The following is a 27,220-nucleotide window of genomic DNA, read 5'->3' on the forward strand; positions in this document are numbered from 1 at the left end:
TATTGGAGTATCAACAAATAAGGTTTTTAAATTTTATCACAGTTTTTGATTATGAACTATATTACAACCATAGTACTAAGGCTGCACATACAGCTCTTGCCTAACATGGATTCATGGACTCTAGGTTCTCTTCCCAATACCACAAAAGAGAAAACAAATCACAAGAAAACAAAATCCCTTCTCAGTTTGCTTCCTTTGTTAACTCTGATGATATATCCTTTGAAATCCTGTGACCTGTTTTAGCGTCATCTTTTTTCTTTTGTCTTCTTCCTATTGCTTCCTCTTGTCCTTGTTCAGAAGGTAAGCTTTCTGACATTTTAGATTTTATTTTTCTTGACTCTTGTAAACATATGAAGTAATTTTTAAAATGTGAAAACAGAAAATGTAGTCATTGAATTTTTATTTTCTCAAATTGATGTGTGACTCGCAGCTTACATACACAAAGTAAATATTTAATTTTTATTCAACATCTGTACCTTCAGGTCTGCCAGCATCCAAACTCTCGAATGAGAGAATGGGGAGCAGAAGCTTTAACTTCACTTATTAAAGCAGGATTAACATTTAATCATGAGCCTCCACTTTCACAGAACCAGGTAAAAAAAAGTACTTAATATAAAATCATCCTTCCCTGTAAGTAACTTTTTCTTAATTTATCAAATAATTGATATCCTAATGGTTCTTTAAAACTTACTAGTTTATTTTGTATGTAGACTATGGATCTCTTAAATCTTTTGTGAATGACAAAAGTTAATAATTACCTACAGTTGGTTTTCTACTCTGCTAGTTTTTTTTGACGAGATGCTAAGATATCACTTCAGTGTTGTCTTTACTTTGGTCTTTGCTTGTCTGATTTTTTTCTCACTGCCCTTAACTAGGGAGAAAACAAATGTCAGAAGCAGCAAGCACAATAAAATAGATTTTTATTTTTAAGTTATTTTATGCTCTCAGAGTTCACTTTTGTTATGATTTCTTTTTCCTATCTTTATCATTCACATATATCTTATACCATTTGAAAACTCCACCAGTTTTAGTGATTGAGCACTGAGCAGGAATGAGGCATTTATAACTATTTTCATTGTCCTTATCATCTTACTACTTTGTAATTGTATTATACACATTGATTCAATACATAATTGTCAAATACAGCTCTTGGAACAAAGTAATGAACAGGACAGAAGAGGTCAGTGCTGTCTAGAGTTTGAATTTCAGTGTTTTCATATTTTTTCCTACTGTAATAATCAGGTTTTTAAAACTGAAAACCCTTGTCCATTTACTGTCGTATCTTCAGTGTATACTTAATACTTGAAAAACCTCAATACTTGGTTCATAATGAGAATTTAATAAATACTTGTTTAGTCAGTGAACAAAATAAATGAATCCTTAGAAAGGAGAAAGTTTAAAATGAAGCAGGTACTTTCAGATGTTGGAAGGGATAGAAATGAGTGTTTGTTTTTACTCTCTAACAAATTTTGTGGTTTTATATCCTCTTTGTTAATGTCTGGCATACTTACTCATATTTTATACACATTCTAGCTCTTATTATATCACCCTTAAAAAATTTAATTTTAATAAATATGGTGTATTTTCTAAAAATTTTATTTAAAAGGAGAAAAAAAAAGAAAAAACAAGACAAAACAGTGTAAGGGTGCAAATAATACAGGACTACAAAAAAAAAAAAAAAAAAAACAGTAAGAAGTCACCAGTTAATAGGTTATACATTGTCATCTTATAAATAGTTGCTCAGGTCACAGGATCAAAGCATACAAAGTGGACATTCAAACAGTGAGCTGCAAACAGTTGTGTTCAATGATCCAACAAAAACTCCATAATTTGGTCATCTATCCTGACACACCTAAACACACTTGGAGTTGTATCCTTTAGAGCACTTTTTTTTCCTCTCTTTTTTTTTTTTTTACAACAAAATTTACACATTTTGGGTTTTATTACTCCAAATATGGTATATTTTAATGAAGTAAATGAAAGGTAGTTGAGAATTGTTTTCCTTTCTTCAAATATGGCTAGAGATGTATTTCCTTTAATGACATTCATTTCATTATGACATTTCATTATGGTTCTATATTTAATACTTTTTAAAATAGGGTCATTATTTTTTATTCCGAAACCTAATGTCTTGTATCTTTCTGTGTTACATAAAAATAGATGACAAAATAAACTTGCAGTGATAATGTTGAAAAAATCATACTCAACGCTTACTTTAATAGAAAATTTTCTGTTTACGCTGGTGATCAGAGTGGAGGTGAATTTAAACCTAGAAAGCAACAAGCTGGGCACAGTAGCTCATGCCTGTAGGCCTAGCATGCAGAAGGTTGAAATGGGAGATCACCTGAGTCCAGGAATTTAAGATCAGAGTAAGCAGCATAGTGCAACTCTATTAAAAAAATTGGCAACAAGAAAAAACCTTCCTGTCCTGTTGAACTTCTCTTCCTAATTAGTTTCTTGCCCCCTTTCAGAGGCTGCAATTGCTTTTACTGAACCCATTAAAGGAAATGTCCAATATTAATCATCCAGATATACGACTCAAGCAGTTAGAATGTGTATTGCAGATTCTGCAGAGTCAAGGAGACAGTCTTGGGCCTGGGTGGCCCTTAGTTCTTGGAGTCATGGGAGCAATCAGAAATGATCAAGGGTAAGTGTTTGAACTTAATACCCCAAAAGTAATAAAGATAGACGCATACATCTTGAAGGCTTGCAGTAATAATAATTTTTATGTATTTCCTTCTTGCCAAAGTCCAGGATGTATAATAATGTTTCTTAATCCTATCACTTTTACGTATTATAAAACTTTTAGGTATTACCTACATACAAAGATATTACCTATGTTTTAAAAGGTTGGAAAATTGCTGTTATTTAACATTAGTATTAAAATACAAGGTTCTGCCAGGTGAAGTGGCACACACCTGTAATCCCAATACTTGGGAAGCTGAGGCCAAGAGGACTACTACAAGTTTGAGGCCAATGTGGGTTACAGAGTGAGTTCAGGGTTAACCTGAACTGCATAGTAAAACCCTGTCTCTAAAAGACAAAACAACAACAGCAACAAAAACCCCCCCAAAAAACCAGAGTTCTTACTTACAATTATAAGCCAGTCTAACAAATTTCAGAACACATCCAAAGACTGAGTTTTGTTTTGTTAAAACAAATATTTGAAGAGCTGGGGATTTAGCTCAGCGGCATAAGTGCCTGCCTGGCAAGAGCGAGGTTGTGAGTTCAATCCCCAGTACCGCAAAAATAAAATAAAGTACAATACAATAAAATCTAAACAAATTGGGCTTTAAAAAAAAATATTTGGTAAAGTACAAAGTGGCAGTTAGGGACATAACTTCCCCATATATCTTAGAAAATCTAAGAAATAGCTTTAAAATGACTTTTTAAATGGATTAATTTATTTATTAAGCATCATTCTCTGCTTAGTGTATTCTGAATACTATGTTTGCTAGCTGTTCCAAGTTTGAGAAACAATCCCAGCAGGGAAGCAGTTGTTATGCCACAAAATAAGGCTCCAATGGGAGGAAGGCAGAGCCAAATTTTAAAGGCCCTCATACACTTTTATAGCTACTTGAATTTATCTTGAATACATTTGGGAGACATTATAGGATTTCTAAGCAGAGAAGTTATCAGATATGTATGTGATATGCACCTGACACCACTGTGACAGCACAATGAAGGGAGAGAATAAAATGAGAAAACCTGTGAGTGCTCTTATAACTGTCCCATGCATTTGAGCTATGTCACAAATTGACGTGAGGCAGAGGAAGAAATGGCAATTAGGAGTGACTCTGAGATTCCTGACTTAGGCAATTTAGTGGTTGTTGGTATCATTAACTAAATAGGGAATATAGAAAAAAGAGCAAATTTGGAGGGGTTATATGCTCTTATGTACTTAATTAACAGTAGAATACTAGCTTGTTGGGTATATTTGTCTGTAGTGCAGGAGTTCACACTTGCTTTGATGACTAATTACGGGTTTTAGATGATTGAGCTGCTTGAGACTACTAAGGAAAATTAACTTTTTCTTAAATATTTATATTATTAGTATTACATTTCCTATATAGTATTATATTTCCTTAAATATTGTAAAATATTGGAATTATTAAAACTATAAGCTTATGGGGCTGGGGATTTAGCTCAGTGGCATAAGCACCTGCCCTGCAAGCAGGCAGTCGTGAGTTCGATCCCCGGTACCGGAAAAAAAGAAAAGAAAAACAAAAACAAAAAAAAAACTATTAGCTTAGATCAAGTTGAAATTGCCTTTCACAACTTACATGCAGTGTATATGGCATTTTTGTAAGGATAAAGTTAATTAATATGTGTGAAACACTTATATTTTAAGCACTGAATAAGTGGTACTTATATAATTATGAATTTCATTATTTAACACCATAATTTTTCTCCAAAACAAATTTCCTTCATTTGAAATTCAAAATTTACTCTTCTGACCAGCTAGATGTAGAATTTTACATTCCTTTGGAGATTTAAAAAAGATAGCAGTATAGAAATAAAAAAATGAGGAACTTGTTTTCATTAAGTACTGTTTATGTACATGTGCTAGGCACCATGTAAGATACGGGAACAGCCAGGCGTGGTGTTGCACACCTGTAATCCCAGCATTTGGGAGACTGAGGCAGAAGGATTGCCACAGGATTGAGGCCATGCTGGGGGACATAGTGAGTTCAAGGCCAGCCTGAACTCTACATAGTGAGACCCTGACTCCAAAACAAAACAAAATAAAACAACAACAAAAATATATTTGGATACAGTGGTGGAAAAGTAACTATAGCTAACATTTCTTTCTTCATTGTCTTAAGTTTTCCTTTGGTTAGTTGGTACAAAATTACAAATAGAAATAATACAGTGCTAACACTGATTTTCTTTTCTTCTTTAATCTAATTTTATTGATTATTACCTGAGATTATTATTTGTTTAATTATATGTTCTTTACATTTAACGTGAAAATGTTAAAGTACTGTATCATATATATTAAGGAGTTTTTGCTAAAATTTAAAAATTTGCATTGTTCAAATTATTTTAAGGTGTTTATTTTTACACATTTCTTTTAAATCCATCAGTATATATTTCTTTTTTGTTTTCAGAGAATCATTGATACGAACTGCATTCCAGTGTCTTCAGTTGGTTGTTACAGATTTTCTACCAACAATGCCTTGCACTTGCTTGCAGATTGTTGTAGATGTTGCAGGTAGCTTTGGACTTCATAACCAAGAACTTAATATTAGTTTAACATCAATAGGTTTATTGGTAAGCACCAATGCTTTCTTTTGATAATATGATTTAAAAATTACTATTAATGCATTTGTGAGTGAATACCAGGCCAATATGTTTTAGGTTATATGGAAATTTTAAAAATGACTTTGAAGTATCAAACTTTTTTATGATGATTTAAATAACATCATTTAAGAAAGAGTTAAATTTAAGAGTTAATTAATTACAGAATATTTGAAATACTTTCGATATATGAAACTGAAGTTTGACATGACAGCTAGAAAACACACACACACACACACACAAACAGGGAAGGGAAAAGAGACTCAGAGACTGGGGTTAAGGGGATATATTCTTCAAAAGTATGCTTCCAGTGACCTGTTTCCTCCTGTTTTGCCCCATTCAACTCTGAATTCATCAGTAGGGTAATCCATTAATGAAGTTAGCACCCTTAGTACGTGATTCTTTAGGGGCACTTTACATATGAACCATAACACTGTTAAAAATGTCAGCACAGAAATATTATAAGCATGTTATTTATAAGATTGTTTCTGAAGAGTGGTTCAGTGTTAGATTACAGCTGAATGTCAACTCCTTTATTTTATATTTATGTTCACAGTATTTATCCTATTGAATTTTAAACATTGATATATCATGTTGTACAATCATAGATATATTTGAAGTAATTATATTTTTATATGAAACTTATTTAATTATGTGAAGGAATTGCTAATAATTTTGTTATGGTAGTAATGGTGTTATAGTTACGTTCTTCATAGTTAATTATTATATCTAGTGTGTGCATTAATACATTCAATTTCATTATATCATTCTTCTTGTTTTTCTATATACACTTGAAATTTTTAATAACAATTAAGTAAAGTTAGGGGCTGGGGATTTAGCTCAGCGGCATAAGTGCCTGCCTTGCAAGCAGGCAGTCGTGAGTTCGATCCCTGGTATCGATAAAAATGAAAAAGACCAAAAAAAAAAAAAAAAAAAATCACCAAACAATTAAGTAAAGTTAAAACAAAATTTTTTCCTCCACATTCTTCTAAAAATCAGATCAAAACACTGATAGGAAGAAATGTTTTTATTAAATCTATTCTAGTAGAAAAGAGATTTCTGAAATAATTTATTTATAGATTTACTCTGGAAAATAAAACAACCACATTACTTATCTATGTGTTTTTTTAAAATTTGGAAATAGTGATTTTTTTTACTTTTCCTTTCAGTGGAATATTTCAGATTACTTTTTTCAAAGAGGTGAAACTATTGAAAAGGAATTAAATAAAGAAGAGGCAGCACAGCAAAAGCAGGCAGAAGAGAAAGGAGTGGTTTTAAATCGGCCATTCCACCCTGCACCACCATTTGATTGCTTGTGGCTGTGTCTTTATGCAAAATTGGGTGAACTGTGTGTGGACCCCCGCCCTGCTGTCAGGAAGAGTGCAGGACAAACTCTGTTTTCTACAATTGGTGCACATGGAACTTTATTACATCATTCAACCTGGCACACTGTTATATGGAAGGTATTGTAAAATAGCTTGGGCTATCAGTTTGAAATTGAGATGTGCTTTTACAGTATTTTTTTTCCCAGTGAAACTTGTCCTTTTTAAATCTTTGTTTTTGTTTTCTTTTTGAGATAGGGTCTTGCTGTGTGGCTGCCTTGGACTCAGTTATACAGCCCAGTCTGACCTTAAACGCACGACTATCTTTTTTTTTTGGTACCAGGGATCAAACTCATACTTGCCAGGCAGGCCTTGTGCCACTGAGCTAACCCTGGCCCCTTACAACAATCTTTTTGCCTCACGCTCCGCATACTGGGTTTACAAACATATTCCACCACACCTGGCAGTTTCTTAATTTTTGAAGAAAAATATGCATTTAAAAAGAAAAATTTAGGCTTTATCATATTTCAGATTGCCATGTTGTCATATTTCAAATACATCTTCTATTTCAACTCTATACCATGGCTCCTCAGATCACAAACATGCTTAAATCTACTTTATTTTTAATGGTATTTTCTGATTCGTGTTTTTCTTTCAGACAGCTTCGTTTTTACCATTCTCATTACCTAATGCTCAATGGTTTCTTTCTCATCTCTCCTGCATTCCTTTATCCCTTATAATTTGATATTGAGATTATTTGATGTCATGTTCTCTTAAACATCATGGTGTGATAGAATTACCTAGAGATCTTATGAATGTACAAGTTACTGAGCCACTTTTGTTTCTTCTCCTTCCTTGCCCAGACCTCCAGTGTTTCTGATTTTTTAAAATTTTTATTTATTTTTTTGCTTGGAGTGGAGCCTGAGAGTTTGTTTTCAGTCTGATTTCTGAATGCTGCTGCTGCTGCTTCAGAGACCACACTCTGAGAATCATAGACATTGTCCATGGACCAGAGAGAATCTGGCTACTAATCCTTTTGGCCCAGGTCCAGTCCTTGTCCTACTGATTTTTGGCAGCATTTAATGCTGAGGATGATTTTCTTCTTAAAAATTTCTCTTTCTTTGACTTCTGTTTCAATGTATGTGTCTATTTCTCTGTTTAGGTTTTTTTTTTTTTTATTGTTTTACTCTTGTTGCCTTTACATATAAACATACCTAAAGTTCCAACCAGTTCTTGCTTACTGATTTTTTTTAAGCACCCTGTTTGATTCCTGGAGCTTTAATTGTAATCTTAATTCGTTTATCTCCCATAATGATATTTTTGCTTGAAATCCTTTCCTTACCTTTGTTTTTTTTTTTATAAATTACTCTATATCCCTTTGATAACCAACAAGTCTTAGATGTTGTTCTATCCAATTTATCTACATTTTTTCATTTTGCATGACCTTAAGGTTAAACTTAATATATTATACTTTTATTGATCAATTTCTTCTAGTATGTTGGAATGTTAAGATTGTCAGGTATATTTTTGAAACTTCTGGGTTTTTCTGTGTTGTTTCTTAAGCTATATTGTCACAATTTTAATATGACATTTTTATAAATACTTAGGTTCTCTTTCATTTACTGGACCGAGTTCGAGAATCTTCTACCACTGCAGATAAAGAAAAGATTGAATCTGGAGGTGGCAATATTCTTATTCATCATTCAAGGGATACAGCAGAAAAACAATGGGCAGAGACATGGGTATTAACATTGGCTGGCGTAGCCAGAATCTTCAATACTAGAAGATACTTACTGCAACCTTTAGGTACATGTACATTTTCTTTCTCAGATTACAAGCAACTTTTGTTAAAAGAAATTTAGAACAGATAGAAGATTCTCTTAGAATTCATATGCAGTATTACTACCTAAGAATAGTAAATTCTTAATTTATGGTCTTATAGTTATGTGTGAGGTATGCATGAGCATGTACATTTTTCATTATTTCATTGACCAAATTTTAATGTCTGTATATTATAAGCTAGTGTCTTAATCACACTTTCTTGTTGCTGGGACAAAATACCTGATAATCACAGTTTAAAGAAGTTTGTTTTGGCTTATGGCTTTTAGAGGACTCAGTCCATAGTTTGCTGGCTCTAAGGTAGGGTGGGTATAGTGGAAGGGGCTGGTGGAGGGAGGCTGCTCACATTTTGTCAGGAAGCAGAGAAAGAAAGCCCCAGGTAGGAAGATACACCCTTCTAAGTCATACTTTTAGTAACTCATGTCCATCCAGGCCCCACCTCCTAACAGCAAGTCACTGAGCACTCCATAATCCAGTCAACTTCCAAAGCCCTACCATTGAACACATGAGATACTTGGGGACACTAGATCTAAACTGTAACACCTAGCCTTTTGGAGACGCAGTGATGAATACAATACTTACTGTCCTTGCTGTCCCAATGATAAATGCTAAAAGGTGTATAATATGTCATGAGTTCAGAATAGGTGAGGGCCAAGTAACCTTTCCTGAGAAAGTCCTATCTTAACTGAAATCTGAAAGGGTAAATAGAGTTCATCAGGAAAGGGTGAAATAAAGTCAGCAAATCCTTATATATATACAAATAGACAAAAGATTGAAGAGAGAGGGCTGATGAGGATCCAAGCATGTTTGAAGGTCTGGATTAGAATGAAAAGAATAAGGAAAAATGTGACACCCAGTAAGGTGTAGAGGTAAAGAGAGGCTAGCACTTTTAAACTGCATGTGGAACTTAAGGTTTCAACCTAAGACGTGAAGTAAAAACCACTGAAAGGTTTTAATTTGTGTTGTGACATGATTAGATATATATTCAAAAAGATAACTTTGGTGTCCATAGGATAGCATGGTAGCAAGGAAGGATGGCAAGATACTGTTAGACTAATTAGGAAACTATTGGTACAGATCAGTGGTTCTCAAACAAGACATTTTGCTGGAAAAATATTTGTCACATCTGGGAAGAGATGGGTGCTGTTACCATTGGGGTGGGTTGAAGTAGAGGTCCTGCAGAGGATAATGATACACATCCTACAATACACGGAACATATCTTCCATAACAAAGATTATCTGACCAAAAATATTAGTAGTACAGAAATTGAGAAAGGAAGTGCAGATTATAATACTTTCAATTTTGGTGATAGTAATAGGTATTGTAAGGAAAGATGAACAGAGTTATGTAACTTTTGTACATAGTCGTGACCATGCTAAACATATTTTCTTGTTTTTTTTTTTTTAATTTGGTTTTTTTAAAACCTTCTTGTGTTAAAGAATATGAACAGCTACTTTTTTCCTAGTTGCTTTTATATGTTATTCATATATACTTTGTTGTGTATATAAGAATATACACACAAGAAAATAACTTACAGAATGTGATTCATTATACTTTAAGGTTTCATTATACTTTAAGATTTTTTAATCTTAATTTTTTTTCTTTTCATCCAAAATTTATATCCAGTGAAATGTATAAATTTTACAATGTGTATTTGCTGAGTTTTAATAAATTAAACATGATTTTTAATATATTAACTCTTTTAAAAGCTAAAAAGCAATAGATACAGATTTAGATTTTTCTAAAATGAACTTATAAGTCAATGCATGTGACTTTGATTTTTTTATAATTTGTAGAATAGGAAATTGTGCAATTACTATAAAACAAGGTTATGCTTACAAGAGGAACTTCTTGTAGACATAAAATTTGTAAGTGGAAGAATTGCAAAATTTTTACCTTGGATGGCACAGAATATTGTAAACCTGAGATTAGGCTACCACACTATGGATGGCAAATTTTGTGTTAAACTATGATGGGAACAGGAAGAAGTATTTATTTAAATATTTGATAGTTTTAAGATGTTTAATATTTGATAGTTTTAAGATACAATTTGTCATAGCATTGAGCAGTTTATGTTTAAAATCTGCTTTTTATTGCATACAAATTACATGCCAGTTTTAATAAAAACAGTATAATAAAGTGAATAAAACTGTTATGTTTGTTCAGAGTAGGAATAGCACCAGTTGTTGCGTATCAGACTTACTTTCAGCTGTCCTGTTAACTCCATGCTTCCTCAGACATTTGAATTTCTCTATTAAAAAAGAATCTAGTCACAGTCTCTGCAGATTAAGTCTTTAAACCTGAATTATTTATTTTATATACTTAATAACCTACTTACATTAAGTTACTTTGAAAAAACACCACTTTTTCTGGCTTCTTTGTAATTATAATGCAAATATGTAGATTATTAACAAAGCTATTAGGGGCTGGGGATTTAGCTCAGCGGCATAAGCACCTGCCTTGCAAGCAGGCAGTCGTGAGTTCAATCCCTGGTACTGATAAAAACGAAAAAGACAAAAAAAAAAAAAAAAAAAAACAAAGCCATTGAGCTTGATTGAGGTTGGCAAAAAGTTATTTTTTTTGAGCTTCCCAGAAACAGACTATACCAAGCCATAGAATGCATCATTTTAAATATGTTGTCTGTCATAGTCTGTCTACTGCTGATCAGTAGAAACCGGCAACTTCCTTTCAGTCCATGTCTGCCGACATGGAACTAATAGACTTGATTTCACACAAAAAGAATAAATTCATTGTGAAAGAACTGTTTGTTTATTAGGTTTGAACCTACGGCTTTAAATATGGTAGGCAAGAAGCCTACCACTGAGCTACACCTCCAGCCCAATTTATTCTTTATCGTATGTTTTTCTCCTCAGTCACCAGTATTATGAGAAAAAAAGTGTTTAAGAAACCAGGACATAAAATTAGGATTTATAGAGTCTAATATACAGTTTATTTTACAATATTTAGGTCTACTAAAACATACATCATACTGTTATAACTTCTCCATTGTTGTTTTTTATTTTGCTCTTTATAATTTGGGTATCTCCTATAAGAGAAGTCATGCGATCTATAATTTTGGGTGCCCGATTTATTTTACCTAACATCATGGTTTCAAGGTACATCCATGTTCCTACAATGACTCAAGTTTATCTTCCTTAGCAGTAGAGTTGTGTGTAAATACTATGTTTTTATTATCCATTCAACTGTTGATGATTATGTAGGCTACTCCCAAGATTAAGCTATTATGAATTGTGATACTATAAATATGGGATACGTATGAATCACTGTAACATGATTTCTTTTTTTCTGTTTGTTTTAGTACCAAGGATCAAACTCACAACCTCACACTTGCAAAGCAGGCATTTATGCTGCTAAGCTAAATCCCAGCCCTGTAACATGATTTCTTTAACTTTTTGGGAAAATACATAGGAAACAAATAGGGTCAAATGAAATTTCTAGTTTTAGTTTTAGAGGAATCTCCATATTTCTATACTGGTTGTAATAGATTACATTTCCACCAGCAATACAGAATGTTTCCTCCCCCACCCACCCCGCCTTGCCTTCTTAATTTGATTTTGATGATGGCTATGGTTTCTGGGGGGAAGATAGAACCTTGGTGGTGTTTTAGTTTGCATTTCTCTAATGACCAGTGGTTCTAGCGTTTTTTCATGTACTTATGTGTTTGTACTTCTGTGAAATATCTATTTCACTGTCTATTTTCTGATTAGGTCTTTTATTTGGAGGGACTTTTGATTTTTGAGTACTTTATATATTTTAGAAACTAGTGATTAAGAATGAACATTTTATACAATCATTAATGGTAAGAGGATAGACTAACAATATTACTTCAAAATCTTTGTCTTGTGCTCATTTTTTTAAAGAGAGAAAGACAAAACAAAATACAAGAAAAACAAGAAACAATAGAGACAAACAACAATAACAAAAAAACCAAAACAATAACAATATAGGCTTTCAAAACAGGGTGGTAGGGACTTAACAAAGGTTATTATTTTGTATAGTTACCTTTAAAAGAGTTACTCAGATTACCAAATATTAAAATGCAAAATTTATCTATTCCTATGAGCGTTAACTGTTTTGTTCCAAGAACTAATAGACTGTTGTAGTACAGTCATCTTAGCTATCTTAAGTGTATATATACAAATTTATATATTTTTTTCTTTTCCTTCCCTTCTTTTCTCCTTTTTCCTGTCCGAATTTGCTCATTGGTTTTTATTCTGTTGTTCAGTAGCAGTTCTATGAAATAGTATAAACCTACATATGTAGATTTATAGTTTTGTTTTCAAGACCAAAACCATGTTTGATATACTCACTTTCCTCTTTTCAGGGCTTTCTTTTTTTTTGATACCTGGGATTGAACTCACAACCTAGCAATTGCCAGGCAGGCACTTATGCCTGCTGAGCTAAATCCCTGGTCAGTTAACTGGCTTTCTGAATTGTGAGGATTTCAGTTCATGTTGTTAGTACATTAATATACCTATTTTTCTACTTTTATGGAAATTTAAGCAGAAAAAATAAATATGCTTTACAATATCTAATATTAAGGGAAATTTTGGTGATTTATGCTTTTCCTCCCTTCTTAATGCAGGAGATTTTTCAAGAGCTTGGGATGTTCTTCTTGACCATATACAATCAGCAGCACTCAGCAAAAATAATGAAGTATCTCTGGCTGCTCTGAAAAGCTTCCAAGAAATTTTACAGATTGTGTCACCTGTCAGAGACTCAGATAAGCCTGAAACGCCTCCTGTAGTCAATGTCCCCGTGCCTGTCCTTATAGGTTCCATATCAGGCCCTGGCCTGAGCAGGCCGTTTGTAAGAACAGATTCCATTGGAGAAAGACTGGGAAGATACAGTAGCTCTGAGCCACCCATAGTTACTGATGAGCTTGAAGATTTGAATCTCTGGTGGGCTGCATGGAATACCTGGTATAGAATTGGATCTGAAAGCACTAAGCCTCCTATCACTTTTGATAAACTAACATTTATTCCCAGCCAGCCTTTTCTTACAGCTTTAATTCAGATATTTCCAGCTCTCTACCAACATATAAAGACTGGTTTCAACATGGATGACTTACAAAAGTTGGGAGTCATATTACACAGTGCTGTTTCAGTCCCAATAAGTTCAGATGCGTCTCCTTTCATTCTTCCATCTTATACTGAAGCAGTTCTGACAAGTTTACAGGAAGCTGTACTTACAGCTTTAGATGTTCTCCAAAAGGTAATATAATGTTTATTGCTATTTTAGCAAAAATGCGTATAGTTTTCAGAACTTTTTTACTTTGCTATATATGTAGGGATAAATTCTGGATCATCAAGAATGCTGTGTATTTATTTTGAGATAAATCAGGATTGTGAGATCTAGTTAGTTACTTTTAAAACTTTGTTTTCTGATATTTTCAAAAAAGGTCATTCGGCTCTATTTTGAGTGTTTAGGAAGCCACCTGCATCTTGTTACTATTCACAAGCATTTTTGGTTTATCCATGTAGTCTTTAGAAGAAGATGTATTTGGGGTAATAACTTTAATAAAGTGCTTTTATGATTAGAAAATTAATAAACATTGGCATATTTTGATATTTCATGTATACTCAAACTTGTGAAATTATAGAGAGCTTATATTTAGAAAGGACAAATGTATAAAACATTTTTTCAGAAGTTTTAAAAAGTAGATATATTTAAGCTGTGTATGTTTTCTTGCACAGAAAACAAACTAAACGAAATCATTCAGCAAATCCAGATTTGGAACCCAGACCAGATTTTAATAAGAAGGTTTTTAGCTTACCAAGAAGACTGATAGTGTAATTCAAAACTATCAGAATGCTAAAAACAAATAAATAAAAAACAAAAACTGAATAGCTACCCATTTTAACAAAGTAGCTAAAACATTATACTGAAATTAAAATAGAAATAGAATCTTACCATACATGTTTTCAGTAGTCATTTGTTAGTGCAAATCATGTTTTTAGTGAACTGATTTTTTTTTACACAGTTGCAATGATGAAAATTTTCACTGTAAGAATAATGATAATCCCCATTAGCCACCATGATACCCTTTAACTGCCTATGGAGATAGTTTAGGTAAGCTGTAATTTTCATTAACCCAAGGAGCACCATATAGGGAAACAAGTTACACAGAAACTTAAAATTTAAGAGAATTTCTCATTTAAAAAAATTATTATATGGATATTGATTTTTACAATTGAAATCAAAATAATTGCTTTTGATTTCGAAAAAAGGAAAGCTATCTAGTTTTTCTCTCAGTTGGCATAAAAATAAATTGCTTGTCAATTATCCTAGAGGAAATAAAAAAATGTTTTTCTATCAGAAAAGAGTATCTTAAGCTTCTTGTGAATTGTCATAAATCCAATTCACATATTTGATTCTGATTTTTATCTAGTCAAAAAAATAAAGAAGCAGGAATAACCCTATAGCTTTGTTTTTTAAAGTACATGATTTTGTTATTTTTTTAAAACTCAGTTTTAGGGCTGGGGCGTAACTCAGAATGGGCACATAGCTCACTGGTAGAATACTTACCTAGCATATGTGAGGCCCTGGGTTCAACCTCCGGTACTGAAAAGAAAAAAAAAAAAAAAGAGAAAAACCTTTGTTGACTAAAATTCTGCTGTAGCATTAAGAAAAATGAATTAGTCATACAAGTACTTGTAGTTTCAATCTGAAACTTAGGAAACTTTATTGTTCATTTATATCGATTGTTACTGTTTTTCATGATTAATTAATTTTTATTCTAGCCATTGTTTTTTTCCTTGTGTAGTTATCTAATTGATAACTTCATGAGCCTGGAATATATTAATTATCTTCTAATAAAAAATTAGCATATATCAGAGTATTTTTATATTCTTTTTCCAAAGGCATTGGAATGCTTTTGCAAGCAAAATTTATTAGCCTTAGAATTGTATCTTTAAAAATAAACTATCCAAGAAAATATTTTCTTGATTAAAATCTGTTTCTCTTACTAAAGGAAAAAACTCATTTGTGATTTCATTTTTTTTTCCCTAAAACAGCTTCTGTGTTGTTCTTCCGTTACCAGTGTATTGTATAGGGCTTCATAGCCTCAGTCTTGGTTCTCAAAGGGTTCGTTCAGTTTTGTGGGCTAATTGTTCTTCCTCATTTTAACATATGTGTGGGAATTGGGAATTTGATTATCTGCTTTATGTGTAGACCGTACTGTGAGTTCTAAGGCCAGGAGACATCTGTCTGATTGATTAGAAAAGTTAGATGTCTAGATCCCATATCTAGCAGGGCTGTTGGAGTCACACTTCAGGGGACACCATCACAGTTTCCTTGGAGCTGTGTAATGAAGCCCTGAGTTGTACATAATATAGGGCGATTTTCTTAATCCATCTGTCCTTCAGCTTGCTCATCTATAAAGTAAAAATAATAAATCTGTAACTGTTGTCTTTTAAATGGGCTATGTATTAGATTGTTATGGTTGATACATTGTGTCAACTTGAGAAGTTTAGAAGTTTAATTAAGAAACTCAGCTAGAAGCCAAGGTCCTTACTTTGTAAACATCCTTATTCTGTACAAGGGGAGGGATAGAGATTTTGTGAGTGCTATGTCTGCTTTCCCGGGTGTGTATTGTGGGGTGGAAAAAAAGACTTGCTCTTTCTCTTTTGCTGTGGCTGCTTTTGCTGGCTGCTGCTTTGAAGTGTTGCCCCTGTGCCATGCCACTGTACCTTGCAGCCAACTGATTTAGTGCTTGCCACAAGTTAAACATTCAGTAAGAATGTTATCTCTGGGCTGGGGATTTAGCTCAGCGGCATAAGCACCTGCCTTGCAAGCAGGCGGTCCGGTCGTGAGTTCGATCCCTGGTACTGATAAAAATGAAAAAGACAAAAAAAGAATGTTATCTCTTCTTAGTTTTACAATCAAGTCATCTAGCAGAGACCTTAGTACATGGTAATGAAGGATTTATTGTTAAATCAGTTGGTGAGTGAAATTTCTTGAGACATGTCACAAGTTAAATGTTCACTTTATTTTGTTTTTTTTATGCATAGCTCTCAAGGACTAAAAGAAAATATTGTCCAGCTGGCTTATTCATTCCTAGGCTAAAATCTGTTATCAATTTCATCCTTTAGTTTTTTCTGATGTCTACTTAAGAATACTGAAGAAAAGCCATTAAAAACTTTTACCTAGACAATATCTAAGAAAAAAAGAATGGGTTCCATATTATGCATTTTAAGGTTCCAAAATTACTTTATAAAAATATCACTATTAGTATATTTTCTTTTTATAAAGGATTATTGAAATAGAAATGGGTTCTCAAATTGCTGATAAGATACCTCCAAAGAAATTGTGATATTTAGTTTTCTCAAGTATGCACATGGTCTTTCTAAGTCATCAAAAACTCTAATACTCATGTAGGATAATTTGGTCTGTTTTCCACAATAATTCCTACTAGTTTACTTCTAAGAGTTGAGAAATAACATGATGTTAATTAACAATAAAGTAGAACTATTAGAAGTAGAGAATTTTTTAGGCTGTATAAACTTTATTCGTTTTCTGTTCACTCTTTCTGAGTAAAATACTCAAATATTGAAAGTTAGTGGTAGATATCTTTATTATACTTTTTTATTTTGTATCCATACCTATATACAGATTGTACTAGCTAATCTACATTTATGTGTCAATGCAGTTTTATCTGAAACTTTAGTCACAAATACATGCTGCATTTGTGAGGCAAAAATAACACAAATCCATTATCTGCTAAATTGAAAAAAGGAAATAGATGCATAAAAATATAAATTTTATAACTGAAATACTTTAAATATTTTAAATGCTTTTGTAGCATGTGCAAGACCCAGCATCATAAAAACACAAAGAAATGAATGCTTTGACTTTTGTGTTTTGGTTTCATTATTTGAGAATATACTCAAAATATGCGTTGTTTTTTTTTCAGACAGGATCTCACTGTGTAGTGGCCTTGAACTCACTGTGTATCCCAGGCTGGCCTTGTATTTGTGGCTTTCCTGCTGCCTCAGGTTCCAGTGCTGGGATTACAGGCGTGTATCACCACATGTGGGTCAAAATACCCACTTAAGGATAGATTATTGTGTTTTTTATTTTGATGACCTTAAGTATTTTTGCCACAGAGAAAATCATTACAATAAGAAAATATAAAAGAGTGACAGGAGAAAACATATTTGTGGCTAGAAAAAATAATATAAATCTAAACTGCATGAGCTGCAAACATGTACTAATATGTTAAAAGTATATATATATATATATAAGCAAATAAGACATTTTGAGTACTTTAATACATTTGAAAGTATTGTAATTAAAGTCTACAGTGTCCAGATACGCATTTTATTCTTCTGTCAAACAATTTAAGGCAATAAAGTGTTATTTCATCAATTTACATTAAATCATTTTACCTGTTTTAAATCAAATACATATAACCATTCAGAAATGTCAGATTAAGTGCACACAACCTGTTAAAGTTAATCTGTAATTTCTTTTAGAAACATTTTCATAGATGACTTACTTTACTAGTTATAAGGCACATGAGTATTTGTCAGTTCTCATTTTAATGAACTGGCATCATTTATGGTCAGGTGGCTGTATTAGTGAACAAATGAGCTGAGTGTGGCGCCTCCGTATTGCCTTGGTCTCTTTAAATGCTTGCGCCTCTGGAACAAATCACACTTTAGTAAAAAGCATTTTTAAAAAAGTAGCAAATTTATTATTTTAATAATTGTGAAGATCAGAAGTCTGAAATGAGTCTTAAGGAGATAATAAATTAATATCTAGAGGGTTGTGTTCCTTCTGGAAGCTCACAAGAAGAGTTATGTTTCTTGACGTTCTCAGCTTGTGGAGAATAACTGCATTCTTTGGCTCTTGATGTCTTCCACTGTCTTCAAAGCACATCTGATGTTATTGCTTCTGTCTTTGTATTTCCCTTTTCTGCCTCTCATTTTCTTACCTCCTCTTGATAAGAAGACTTACAGTTATGTAGAGCCCACCTAGCTAATCCAAGAGCATCTTCTCAGCTCTAAATCCTTAGTCTAATCACAACAGCATACTTCCTTTTCCCATTAAAGGTTACTTATTTTACACATTCTGGGGATTGGGTTATAGGGTCATTAGTTAACACTTTCAGGCTATACTTTATTCAATAATAGTTTTAGACAATTTAAATGTCCTGTAAGTTGTATAAAAATGGAATACCCCAAATAGTACAGCTTTTACTTTGGTTAAACCAGTGTATACACAGTAAAGAATTTACTGAAGTTCCGATTATGCATTCTAATGTTTTCTATTTTGCTTTTATAGGCTATCTGCATAGGACCAGAAAACATGCAGATAATGTATCCAGCTATATTTGATCAGTTGTTGGCATTTGTAGAATTTTCTTGTAAACCTCCACAGTATGGACAACTAGAAACAAAGCACATAGCAAATGCAAAATATAATCAGGTAACTTAGTACAAATTATATTTATTCTCTAAGATTTTATAGCTCATAAATAGTTCCACTTAAGATAGGATTTGATTCTCTCAAAAAAAATAATGTAGTCACACGTAAGTTTGTATGCATCTGTTAACAGTTTAAACCAGCAAAAATACATTTGGGAAATCATTTCTGTGTTCCTTTTCCCTTGTTTGTGACCTTCCTCTCTCAAGTGGTCCTTCAGAAAGTTTGGCCTATGTTTTGAGAACATGGTTCTTAAAAAACTTTAGGTTCCTTTGTATCTTTTTCACGGCTACCCCATCCCACTACAAATGGCTTCTAAATCCCTAAGCCTGAGTTTATCTAACATACATATCTGCAACGCAAGATAAAGAAATCTGTGTGTACTGAATGAAGTTGTACACTGCTGGTGTGAAATGTAGTAGTTGGATTTTACATAAAATATTTTTGTAGCCATAGTAGGCAAACTTTAACTTCATTTTGGCTTAGGAGAAAAGTAAAATTCTGAATGTGTGCACATGCTGATTTCGTTCACTCAACATAAAAATTATAATTTTATATAATCCCAAAAGTAGTTTCAATATGTATTAACTTTTCTCATTCTATTTGTCTTGCAACACAATGGAATCACAATAGATCCAACTATTTGCACCGGTGAGTTAACTTTCCTAAAATTGTCCTAACCTGTTGGCAACAAATAAAATACATCTTTCCCAGTTCTTCATAGAATCCTTTATATAGTCTTTTTCTGATAATTTTTAACTTTTGCCTGGATGAAAATTATTTTTCATGAAGAATATTTGAAAACCGTGCATGTAATATAAGCTGACCTAAAACCAAGGCCTGGACTTTTAAGACAAAGAAACTTTCTCTTTGAAAACAATGATTTCCTTTAATCCCTTTTATCTTTAACTCCATGTAAAAATATTACTTTCTAGGCAGAATGGGTAGCCTTGAATTATGTACCATTTGCTGAAAAATCTTTAGAAGTAGTTGTGGATTTATACCAAAAAACAGCCTGTCACAAAGCAGTGGTGAATGAGAAAGTTCTCCAGAATATTATTAAGGTATCTTTTCATTTCTACATTTTTTATTTGATGATGGAAGAATTATTGAAATTGTTCTTTAGGTGATAAATGATTATTTAGGTGACATTTTATTATTTTGAAATAAGCAGGAAATATTTATATTATTATTTATAGTGACTTTCTTTAGTATTCATGAATTATATTTACTAAGCTGTTTTTTAAACTCTTAGGTCTTTCTGATGAAGAATATTTTTTTAAAAGTGCAGTAGATGTATTGTATTTCTTAAATTTTGCTAGTAAGGCAGTGAGGATCCTGTTTCTAACTTTACTCTTCCTCTAGCATGTAGATATACCTTCTATTTACTAAGTAAATAAAAGCTACTCTGAATTTTTTCCTATTGGAAGAGAGCCTTTCTCTGTTCCAAGATTTATCCTCTTTATATTCCTCCTTCATTCTACCTTTCTTTATTGGTGATTGTTTGATATTTTTAGCATTTTATACTTTATGCTACAAAGAATTTTCTCTGAACTCTATTTTCTGCTCAAATTACCATCCTTTTTTCAGCTCTCCTTTATTTCTAAATTCCATTAAACAATTTGTAGCTGAGCCACCATTCACTGTTACCTTACTGTATGCTGGCTTTTGGCTTATGTCCTCATTGCTCCATAGAAACTGCTTTCACAAGCTTCAAATCTTCATATCCAAAATCTTTTTCTAGTTCTTTATCTCCTCTATGGAATGGTAGCGCTCCTGCTTTAAAAATCTTTGAGTTGTGAGATACTTCTTTTTTCCCCTCGCCATATACTTACCAAAATTCGCCCTTTGCTCTTCATTTATTGAATATACTTTTAGGCATCTCTATTACTAGATACTAAATACTAGGAATTAGAAAATGAATAAGATAATTCTTATCTTTAATAACTCAAAAAGAGAAGAGAGAAAGGCAAACAATAATATAGTATGATGAGTGCTAGAAAAAGACCAGAGTGGCAATAGCTTTTTATACAAGTATACCTGACTTAGAATAGTGTTGCCCTGTTTACCTGATGCTCTGTAATTTTGAGTTTGAGAAATTTTATGTTTACCCTCATTTGAGAGTGTTTCTTACCTGAGAAAAAATTTAATACTAACAACATTTGTGTCTTAACTACAATTAAGAGAATACACTGAATATTTACTTAAATGATGCTTGCCTTGCCTAGTAGCCAATGCTGAATAAAATGTTAGCACTTCACTGTAATTGAACTGCTAAAGGAATTTGGGGGAAAAAATAGAAGCAACTGTTTTAGGAGTACAAGTTTGCTATGTTAGAAGGAGGAAAAAGGCATTATAGATGAATTAAGCTGTATAAAAGATCATGGAATGGGCTGGGTATTTAGTTCAGTGGCGTAAGCACTTGCCTGGTAAGCACAAGGTCTTGAGTTCCATTGCTGGTACAAAACAAAACAAAACATGGTGTTTTCAAGAAATGTTGAGAAGCTCCATTTAAGGAGCTCACAGGATAATGGGATATGTCTAATAAGCTGTAAAATTCCGTTTTCAGGGACTGGGGATTTAGCTCAGCGGCATAAGCGCCTGCCTTGCAAGCAGGCAGTCGTGAGTTTGATCTCCGGTACCAATAAAAAGGAAAAAGACAAAAAAAAAAAAGAAAAGAAAAAAAAATTCCAAGTTTTCTACTTTTATTCTTAACCTTTTAGGAAATACCCCTATTTTTGTGATGAAAAAAAAAAAAAAGGAATTTCAAAACAGTTACTTATTCAGACTTACTGTTTAAAGGATGGAGTAAGAATTTAATAGCATATCTCTTATAGTTCAATGTGTAGCTCAGCGGTAAAGCATGTGCTTAGCATCTGCAAGGCCCTGGATTTAATTCCTGGCATCCAGTCAGTCAGTCAGTCAATGTATGTATGCATGTATATGTTTCTAGAAAGCAGGATTTAAGAGCCATGTCTAAGAATCACTAGATAATATCACCCTTTCGCAATGAAAATGCTTATGCTATTACTTTTTCTCTCTGGTTTAGCATTTTGCTTCACAGTAAAGTTGTCTTTAATTAATACTTGTTTTAAAGCATCTTTATTTTCAGACTCTTAGGGTTCCTCTCAGTTTGAAGTATTCCTGCCCTTCTGAAAGCACATGGAAACTAGCAGTATCTTCTCTCCTCAAAGTTCTTTCTATTGGGCTCCCTGTCGCTCGGCAGCATGCGTCCTCTGGAAAATTTGATAGTATGTGGCCAGAACTAGCCAACACTTTTGAAGACTTTCTCTTTACTAAAAGGTGAGATTATTACTTTTAAACAATAAGACAGTGTTTCAAGAAGTATCGTATTATATTGACAGTTGCTCTGAAAATAATTTTTATCTTGATTCATTAACAAAGTGATTAATTAGATTACTAACTCCTATATAGATATAACAGTTTAGGCATTTATTCACTGTATGTTATTCATGAGCATTAGAGTTTGTTGTTATTTTCACTGTTTGGTTTTGAGGCAGGAATCTTATCTATAAGATCATATGAACGTAACACAATTAAGTAACTGAATTTTTAATTTAATGAAGATAATATAATTTTTAAAAATCTGAGGCCCATTTGGTTCTACAAGAGGAAAAAAATTTAGAAAATTAGCATTTTTTAATATTGATACATTCTTAAATCCTTTAAGGTTTAATTCATACTTATCCTAAGACCCTGTATATTTCTCTATGATACTTTCTAACTCTTTTGTTCTTGAAGTTGCATTGGCAAGGGAATATAATAATAAAGACAATACAGATAAAGTCAGAATCAGCTAGAAGAAAAGAATGACTTTGAACATCATTGCTGTCATAAGTACATAGATTAAGAAAAAAAGCACAAAATTGAAAAGCAGGAGAGCTATAATCTAGTAGATACGTGAGGTCTGTTTAGAAATTTATCCAGCCAAACTTTGAATACCAAAGCATGGCACTTGTCCTACAGGAGACATGGTGTGCTAATGGATCCTGTATAATTTATGCCCTGTGGATGGTACATTAAAAGTCACTGAGTATTATGTTTTCTCCTACAGCAGATATACTAAAAATTCACTGAGTACTAAGCCAGGCACATTGTTGTGCATCAGTATTCTCAACTGCATTGTTGGGTGAATGAGGCAAGAGTAGTTTGTCACCTGCTTTGGAAATATAGCAAGATCCTGTCTCTCTCTTAAAAAAAAAGTCACAAAGTACTATTTGAAAGAACTGAAAGCACATGTTCACATGATAAACTTATATGTTAGTGTTCATAGCAGTATTACTCATAATCAAAAGAAAAATAACCCAAAAGTCAGTTGATTAGTGACTAAATTAAACATGGGGTATATTTATATATGTCCATACATACACACACACAGTACACTTCTCAGTATAAAAAGAACTGAAGTACTGAATCATGTTACAACATTGGATTAACAAAACATGTGAAGTAGAAGAAATTAGACACAAAAGACTACTATACTATTGTATGATCTAATTTATATGATGCATCCAAAATAGGCAGCTCCACAAAAAGAGAAAATAGACTATTTGTTCTCAATGGTAGGGAAAAATGGGGCAGGGGAGGAGAAACTGCTAATCAGTATAGTTTCTTTTGGGAGTGATGAAATATTGTGGAATTAAAATAGTGATGGTTGTATAACTTCATATATATGCCAAGTTTGCTAAATCATATACTTTTAACAGTGGATTTTGTAGCCTGTGAATCGTCTTGGTTACAAAAAATTTCAATATACCATACAGAGAAAACTGACCAAAAGTATATATTTCATTAGTTTGAAAATTTTTTTAATATTATTTATTTGTTTGGGGTATTGGGGATGAAACCAAAGGGTGTTGCATCTTGAGAGATAAAAGTGATGTTTAATTCTTAAGCCACAGTGAAACAAGCCAAGGCTTTTTAAGAAACACACTAATTTAAAAAAAACACTAATATTAATGCTACTTGCATCATAAATCAGAAATACTGAGCTGGATTGTTAAAATATGAAGAAATAATAGAGCAGCACACAAAATTAAAAACTGGAAAGTTTACTCTTAATTCCAACAATCGATAAAATCAAGAAGTTGTTTTGTATAAATTGAGTATTTTGATACCAGAACCTTAACTAATGATTATTTTAATTAAGTTAGTATCCTTACCAAAGCATAGCAAAAAACACTGGTTGAAACTTTTAAAATGCTGATTAAAATGATTTACCTATAAATTACAAGGGAGATGGCCAATAAATGGGCCTTGTAAAACACTAGAAGTTTCATGAATCGTTAAAAAAAATTTTTTTTTAAAGTTTGGGTAAGGTGGCACATGCCTTTAATCTCAGCTACTAAGGAGGCTGAGACAGGGAGCATCACAGTCAAAGTCAGCCAGGTCAACTGAGCAACCCTGTCTCAGAAACAAAGTAGGGGAGCCAGGGATTTAGCTCAACAGCTCAAGCGCTTGCTTGGTACCAAAACAAACAAGCAAACAAACTAGGGTGCAGTTCAGTGCAAGAGCACACCTCTTAGTTTCATCCCCAGTAGGTTTTTGAAATTTTCCCTGTAATTCTTACTACTAGATTATAAAGTTAGTAGGTCTTAGACACCAGAATATAAATTCTGTAACACATGGACTGAATCTAGTTTTTTCACAATTGAATCTTAAGGAGTAGATATAAAACCTGCTTCAAGGTAGTTGGTACTCAGTAGATACTTAATGAATGCAAAGTGTCCAAATCAAACAAACCAAGGTCCAGTGCCTCCTTAACCTTGGGTACAAAACTGTGTACTGATACACTAATGATTTTTCCCCTACAACATAAGAGAATAATATAGGCTCAAATGTCAGGTAGATCCAGGTTGCCATTTACCTTAGTGTGTTTTTGTGCATTTTGTTATCCATTTGAAGCTTCAGTTTTGTGTTAATTACAAGAAAATTATGTTTGCTTCATGTGACTGCTGTGGAAACCTATGAGATTAATACACATAAAGCTCTCGTAATGGGTGGCTATTCAACTTTCATTGTCGTTGTTGTAAAATCACCACTACTCTCAGTTGTTTTTAAATGATTAATATTTCACTATTTTACAGATTTCTAACAGTTTTACTAAATTCTATGAACCAGTATTTAGACTCCATCTTGCTTTTCACAGAACTATTGATTTCAGCTTTTGTTAGCACATATTTTATTTTTAAAAATCTAAGTTCTTTTTGCAAAGTAGATATTCTCTATTGTTACTGTAAAAAACGTAAATACATTGTGGTTATTACAAATTAGTGATCAGTGGCTCTGAGTAAATAATTTAGCAATTTAATTGAGGTCTCTCAAGTCATTGCAACCTAAGTGAATTCAAGTATCACAATGGTATATTATAAATATATTATATTTGCTATAATATAGATGATATAATATCTTTAACTTTTTAAATTTTTCTTTCATAATAGTGAAAAAGTTTAATTCTGCAGATTTTTAGTTTAGATTGGACCAGGCATTTTTGTAGTTGGAGTTTTACGTTTGCATGTCCCAACCTAGGTGGGAAAAATTTATGATTTGTCTACTGTTTATATATATTCTGTTTGTATCTCCAAAGAGTATTTTTTCTTTTAAAGTCAAAAATATTTTGTTTATATTTTTTAGCATACCTCCAGATAATCTCTCTATTCAAGAGTTTCAAAGAAATGAAAGTATTGATGTTGAGGTGAGGAAGCTATTTAATACATTTTCCTGTGATCATTTGTGAAAGCCAAATATAAAAATGTTGAAATTATAAAATTGCTGAAAGAATAAGGTAAAGTAATAAGATTGAGCCAAAAGGCATTGAAACTCTCACAGATAAAAGATTGAGTTTTAGGTACTGACAGTGTAAAAATGATTTCCTTAGTTGTGGTTTTATACTATGTGCATGTTATCTAGAGATTTAGTTGGGTTTGTTTAAAAAGCAATTTAGTTCACTGAGATAAATCCATCAGTCAGTGAGCATAGATTTGAGAGTTCAGTTTCTAGTTTGGCAAATCAGGTGTCTGTATATAGTTCAGACTACTCCGGTTGCTTCAGTTTTAATCACCTGCATATAACAACTTGTTGAACGCTTAAGGCAAGTGCAAGATCATGAGTTCTGTTTCTGGACCAAAAAGAAAAAAAAGTTGAGGATTGTAAGTGAAGTTTAAGGAAGTGAGTTTCTTTTTTTCTTTTTCCTTTTTTTTTTAAGCTATATGTTTTTTTGTTGGTGATAGAGTCTGAGGTCTTTTTTACTTTATATGGGGGAACATCTAAGTCAATCAAATAAAAAAGGTGTTTAAAATATACATTTAAAAAGCCTAGAAATTATCACATATATAAAAAATACTACCTTTTATGTAGTATTTACCTTACTAAAACTTGGGTCAACTTCTTTTAGAGGACAAAATAATAAACTATAGATAAACTGCTGATAAAATCTATAGTTTATTAGGTAATAGTAAACTGTTTAAGTAAAAGAAAAGCTGTTTGAGTAAAGTGATTGTAGCTTTTATTTCCTTTGTAATTCATGGTTTCTGACAATAAAAAGTGATTAAATCTTAATTTGGGGTATTGTTCTCAAACATGGCTAAGTTTTATGTACCGTTTTCTCTGTAGCACTGTTTGTAATTATGTGTCAAAATATATGTCAAAATGATGTCACAGTAAACAGTTACACTGTTGAGTACTTTGTAATTGGAGAGATGAGGGAAAACAGACTAGTAGCATCCTATATATTAACATTCATGTATCTCTACCATCATGGTTTCCATAATTAATTTTCTTTAAAATAAATGTTTAATTTTGCTTTAGAAATTGTAATTTGAGCCAGTCTCTTTCTAGAAAAAAAAAATGTACCGTGGTTGACACCAACCCCTTTTATTTTTTTTCAGGTAGTTCAACTGATTAGCACTGAGATACTACCTTATGCCAATTTTATTCCTAAGGAATTTGTTGGTCAGATAATGACAATGCTTAACAAGGGCTCAATACATTCTCAGTCCTCTTCATTTACAGGTATATTATTTTAATCATTTTTTTAGGTGTTAGGAAGTACTGAAGCATTGTCAAAGATGAGGTAAAATATTTAATCCTATGATTGTGGTCAATACATATTGGAGAGGTAATTTTTTTTAAAGAGAAAAAATAAAAATGATAGAGATTTCATAACAATAGGAAGTTAACAATGATTAATATATTGTGTATTACTATCTTCAAAGTAGTTAATAAGCAGTATTTTTGGGGGGAGAGTAATTTTTAAGAGTATAAAAATAGAACAGTAAGCTTTATAAGG

General features: G+C 32.5%; 1 protein-coding gene across 5 annotated transcripts in view; it reads left to right on the top strand.

Moving 5' to 3' along the window:
• Mon2 (MON2 homolog, regulator of endosome-to-Golgi trafficking) overlaps positions 1 to 27,220 on the top strand; it is a 102,147-nt gene that overhangs the window by 52,760 nt on the left and 22,167 nt on the right. For 4 of the 5 annotated variants that reach the window (XM_063254196.1, XM_063254191.1, XM_063254193.1 and 1 more), the window contains exons 21-32: positions 483 to 593; positions 2,472 to 2,647; positions 5,112 to 5,274; positions 6,471 to 6,764; positions 8,231 to 8,429; positions 13,070 to 13,698; positions 18,772 to 18,915; positions 19,546 to 19,563; positions 19,848 to 19,976; positions 22,025 to 22,215; positions 25,567 to 25,627; positions 26,820 to 26,943. In XM_063254196.1, coding sequence (XP_063110266.1) covers positions 483 to 593; positions 2,472 to 2,647; positions 5,112 to 5,274; positions 6,471 to 6,764; positions 8,231 to 8,429; positions 13,070 to 13,698; positions 18,772 to 18,915; positions 19,546 to 19,563; positions 19,848 to 19,976; positions 22,025 to 22,215; positions 25,567 to 25,627; positions 26,820 to 26,943 — 2,239 coding nt within the window. The remainder of the gene's footprint in view (positions 1 to 482; positions 594 to 2,471; positions 2,648 to 5,111; positions 5,275 to 6,470; positions 6,765 to 8,230; positions 8,430 to 13,069; positions 13,699 to 18,771; positions 18,916 to 19,545; positions 19,564 to 19,847; positions 19,977 to 22,024; positions 22,216 to 25,566; positions 25,628 to 26,819; positions 26,944 to 27,220) is intronic. The other variant, XM_063254192.1, reaches the window with a different exon arrangement.

This window comes from Cavia porcellus, unplaced genomic scaffold (genome assembly GCF_034190915.1).
Source record: "Cavia porcellus strain 051 isolate PalLab524CR breed Dunkin Hartley unplaced genomic scaffold, mCavPor4.1 scaffold_8, whole genome shotgun sequence".
NCBI lineage: Eukaryota > Metazoa > Chordata > Mammalia > Rodentia > Caviidae > Cavia > Cavia porcellus.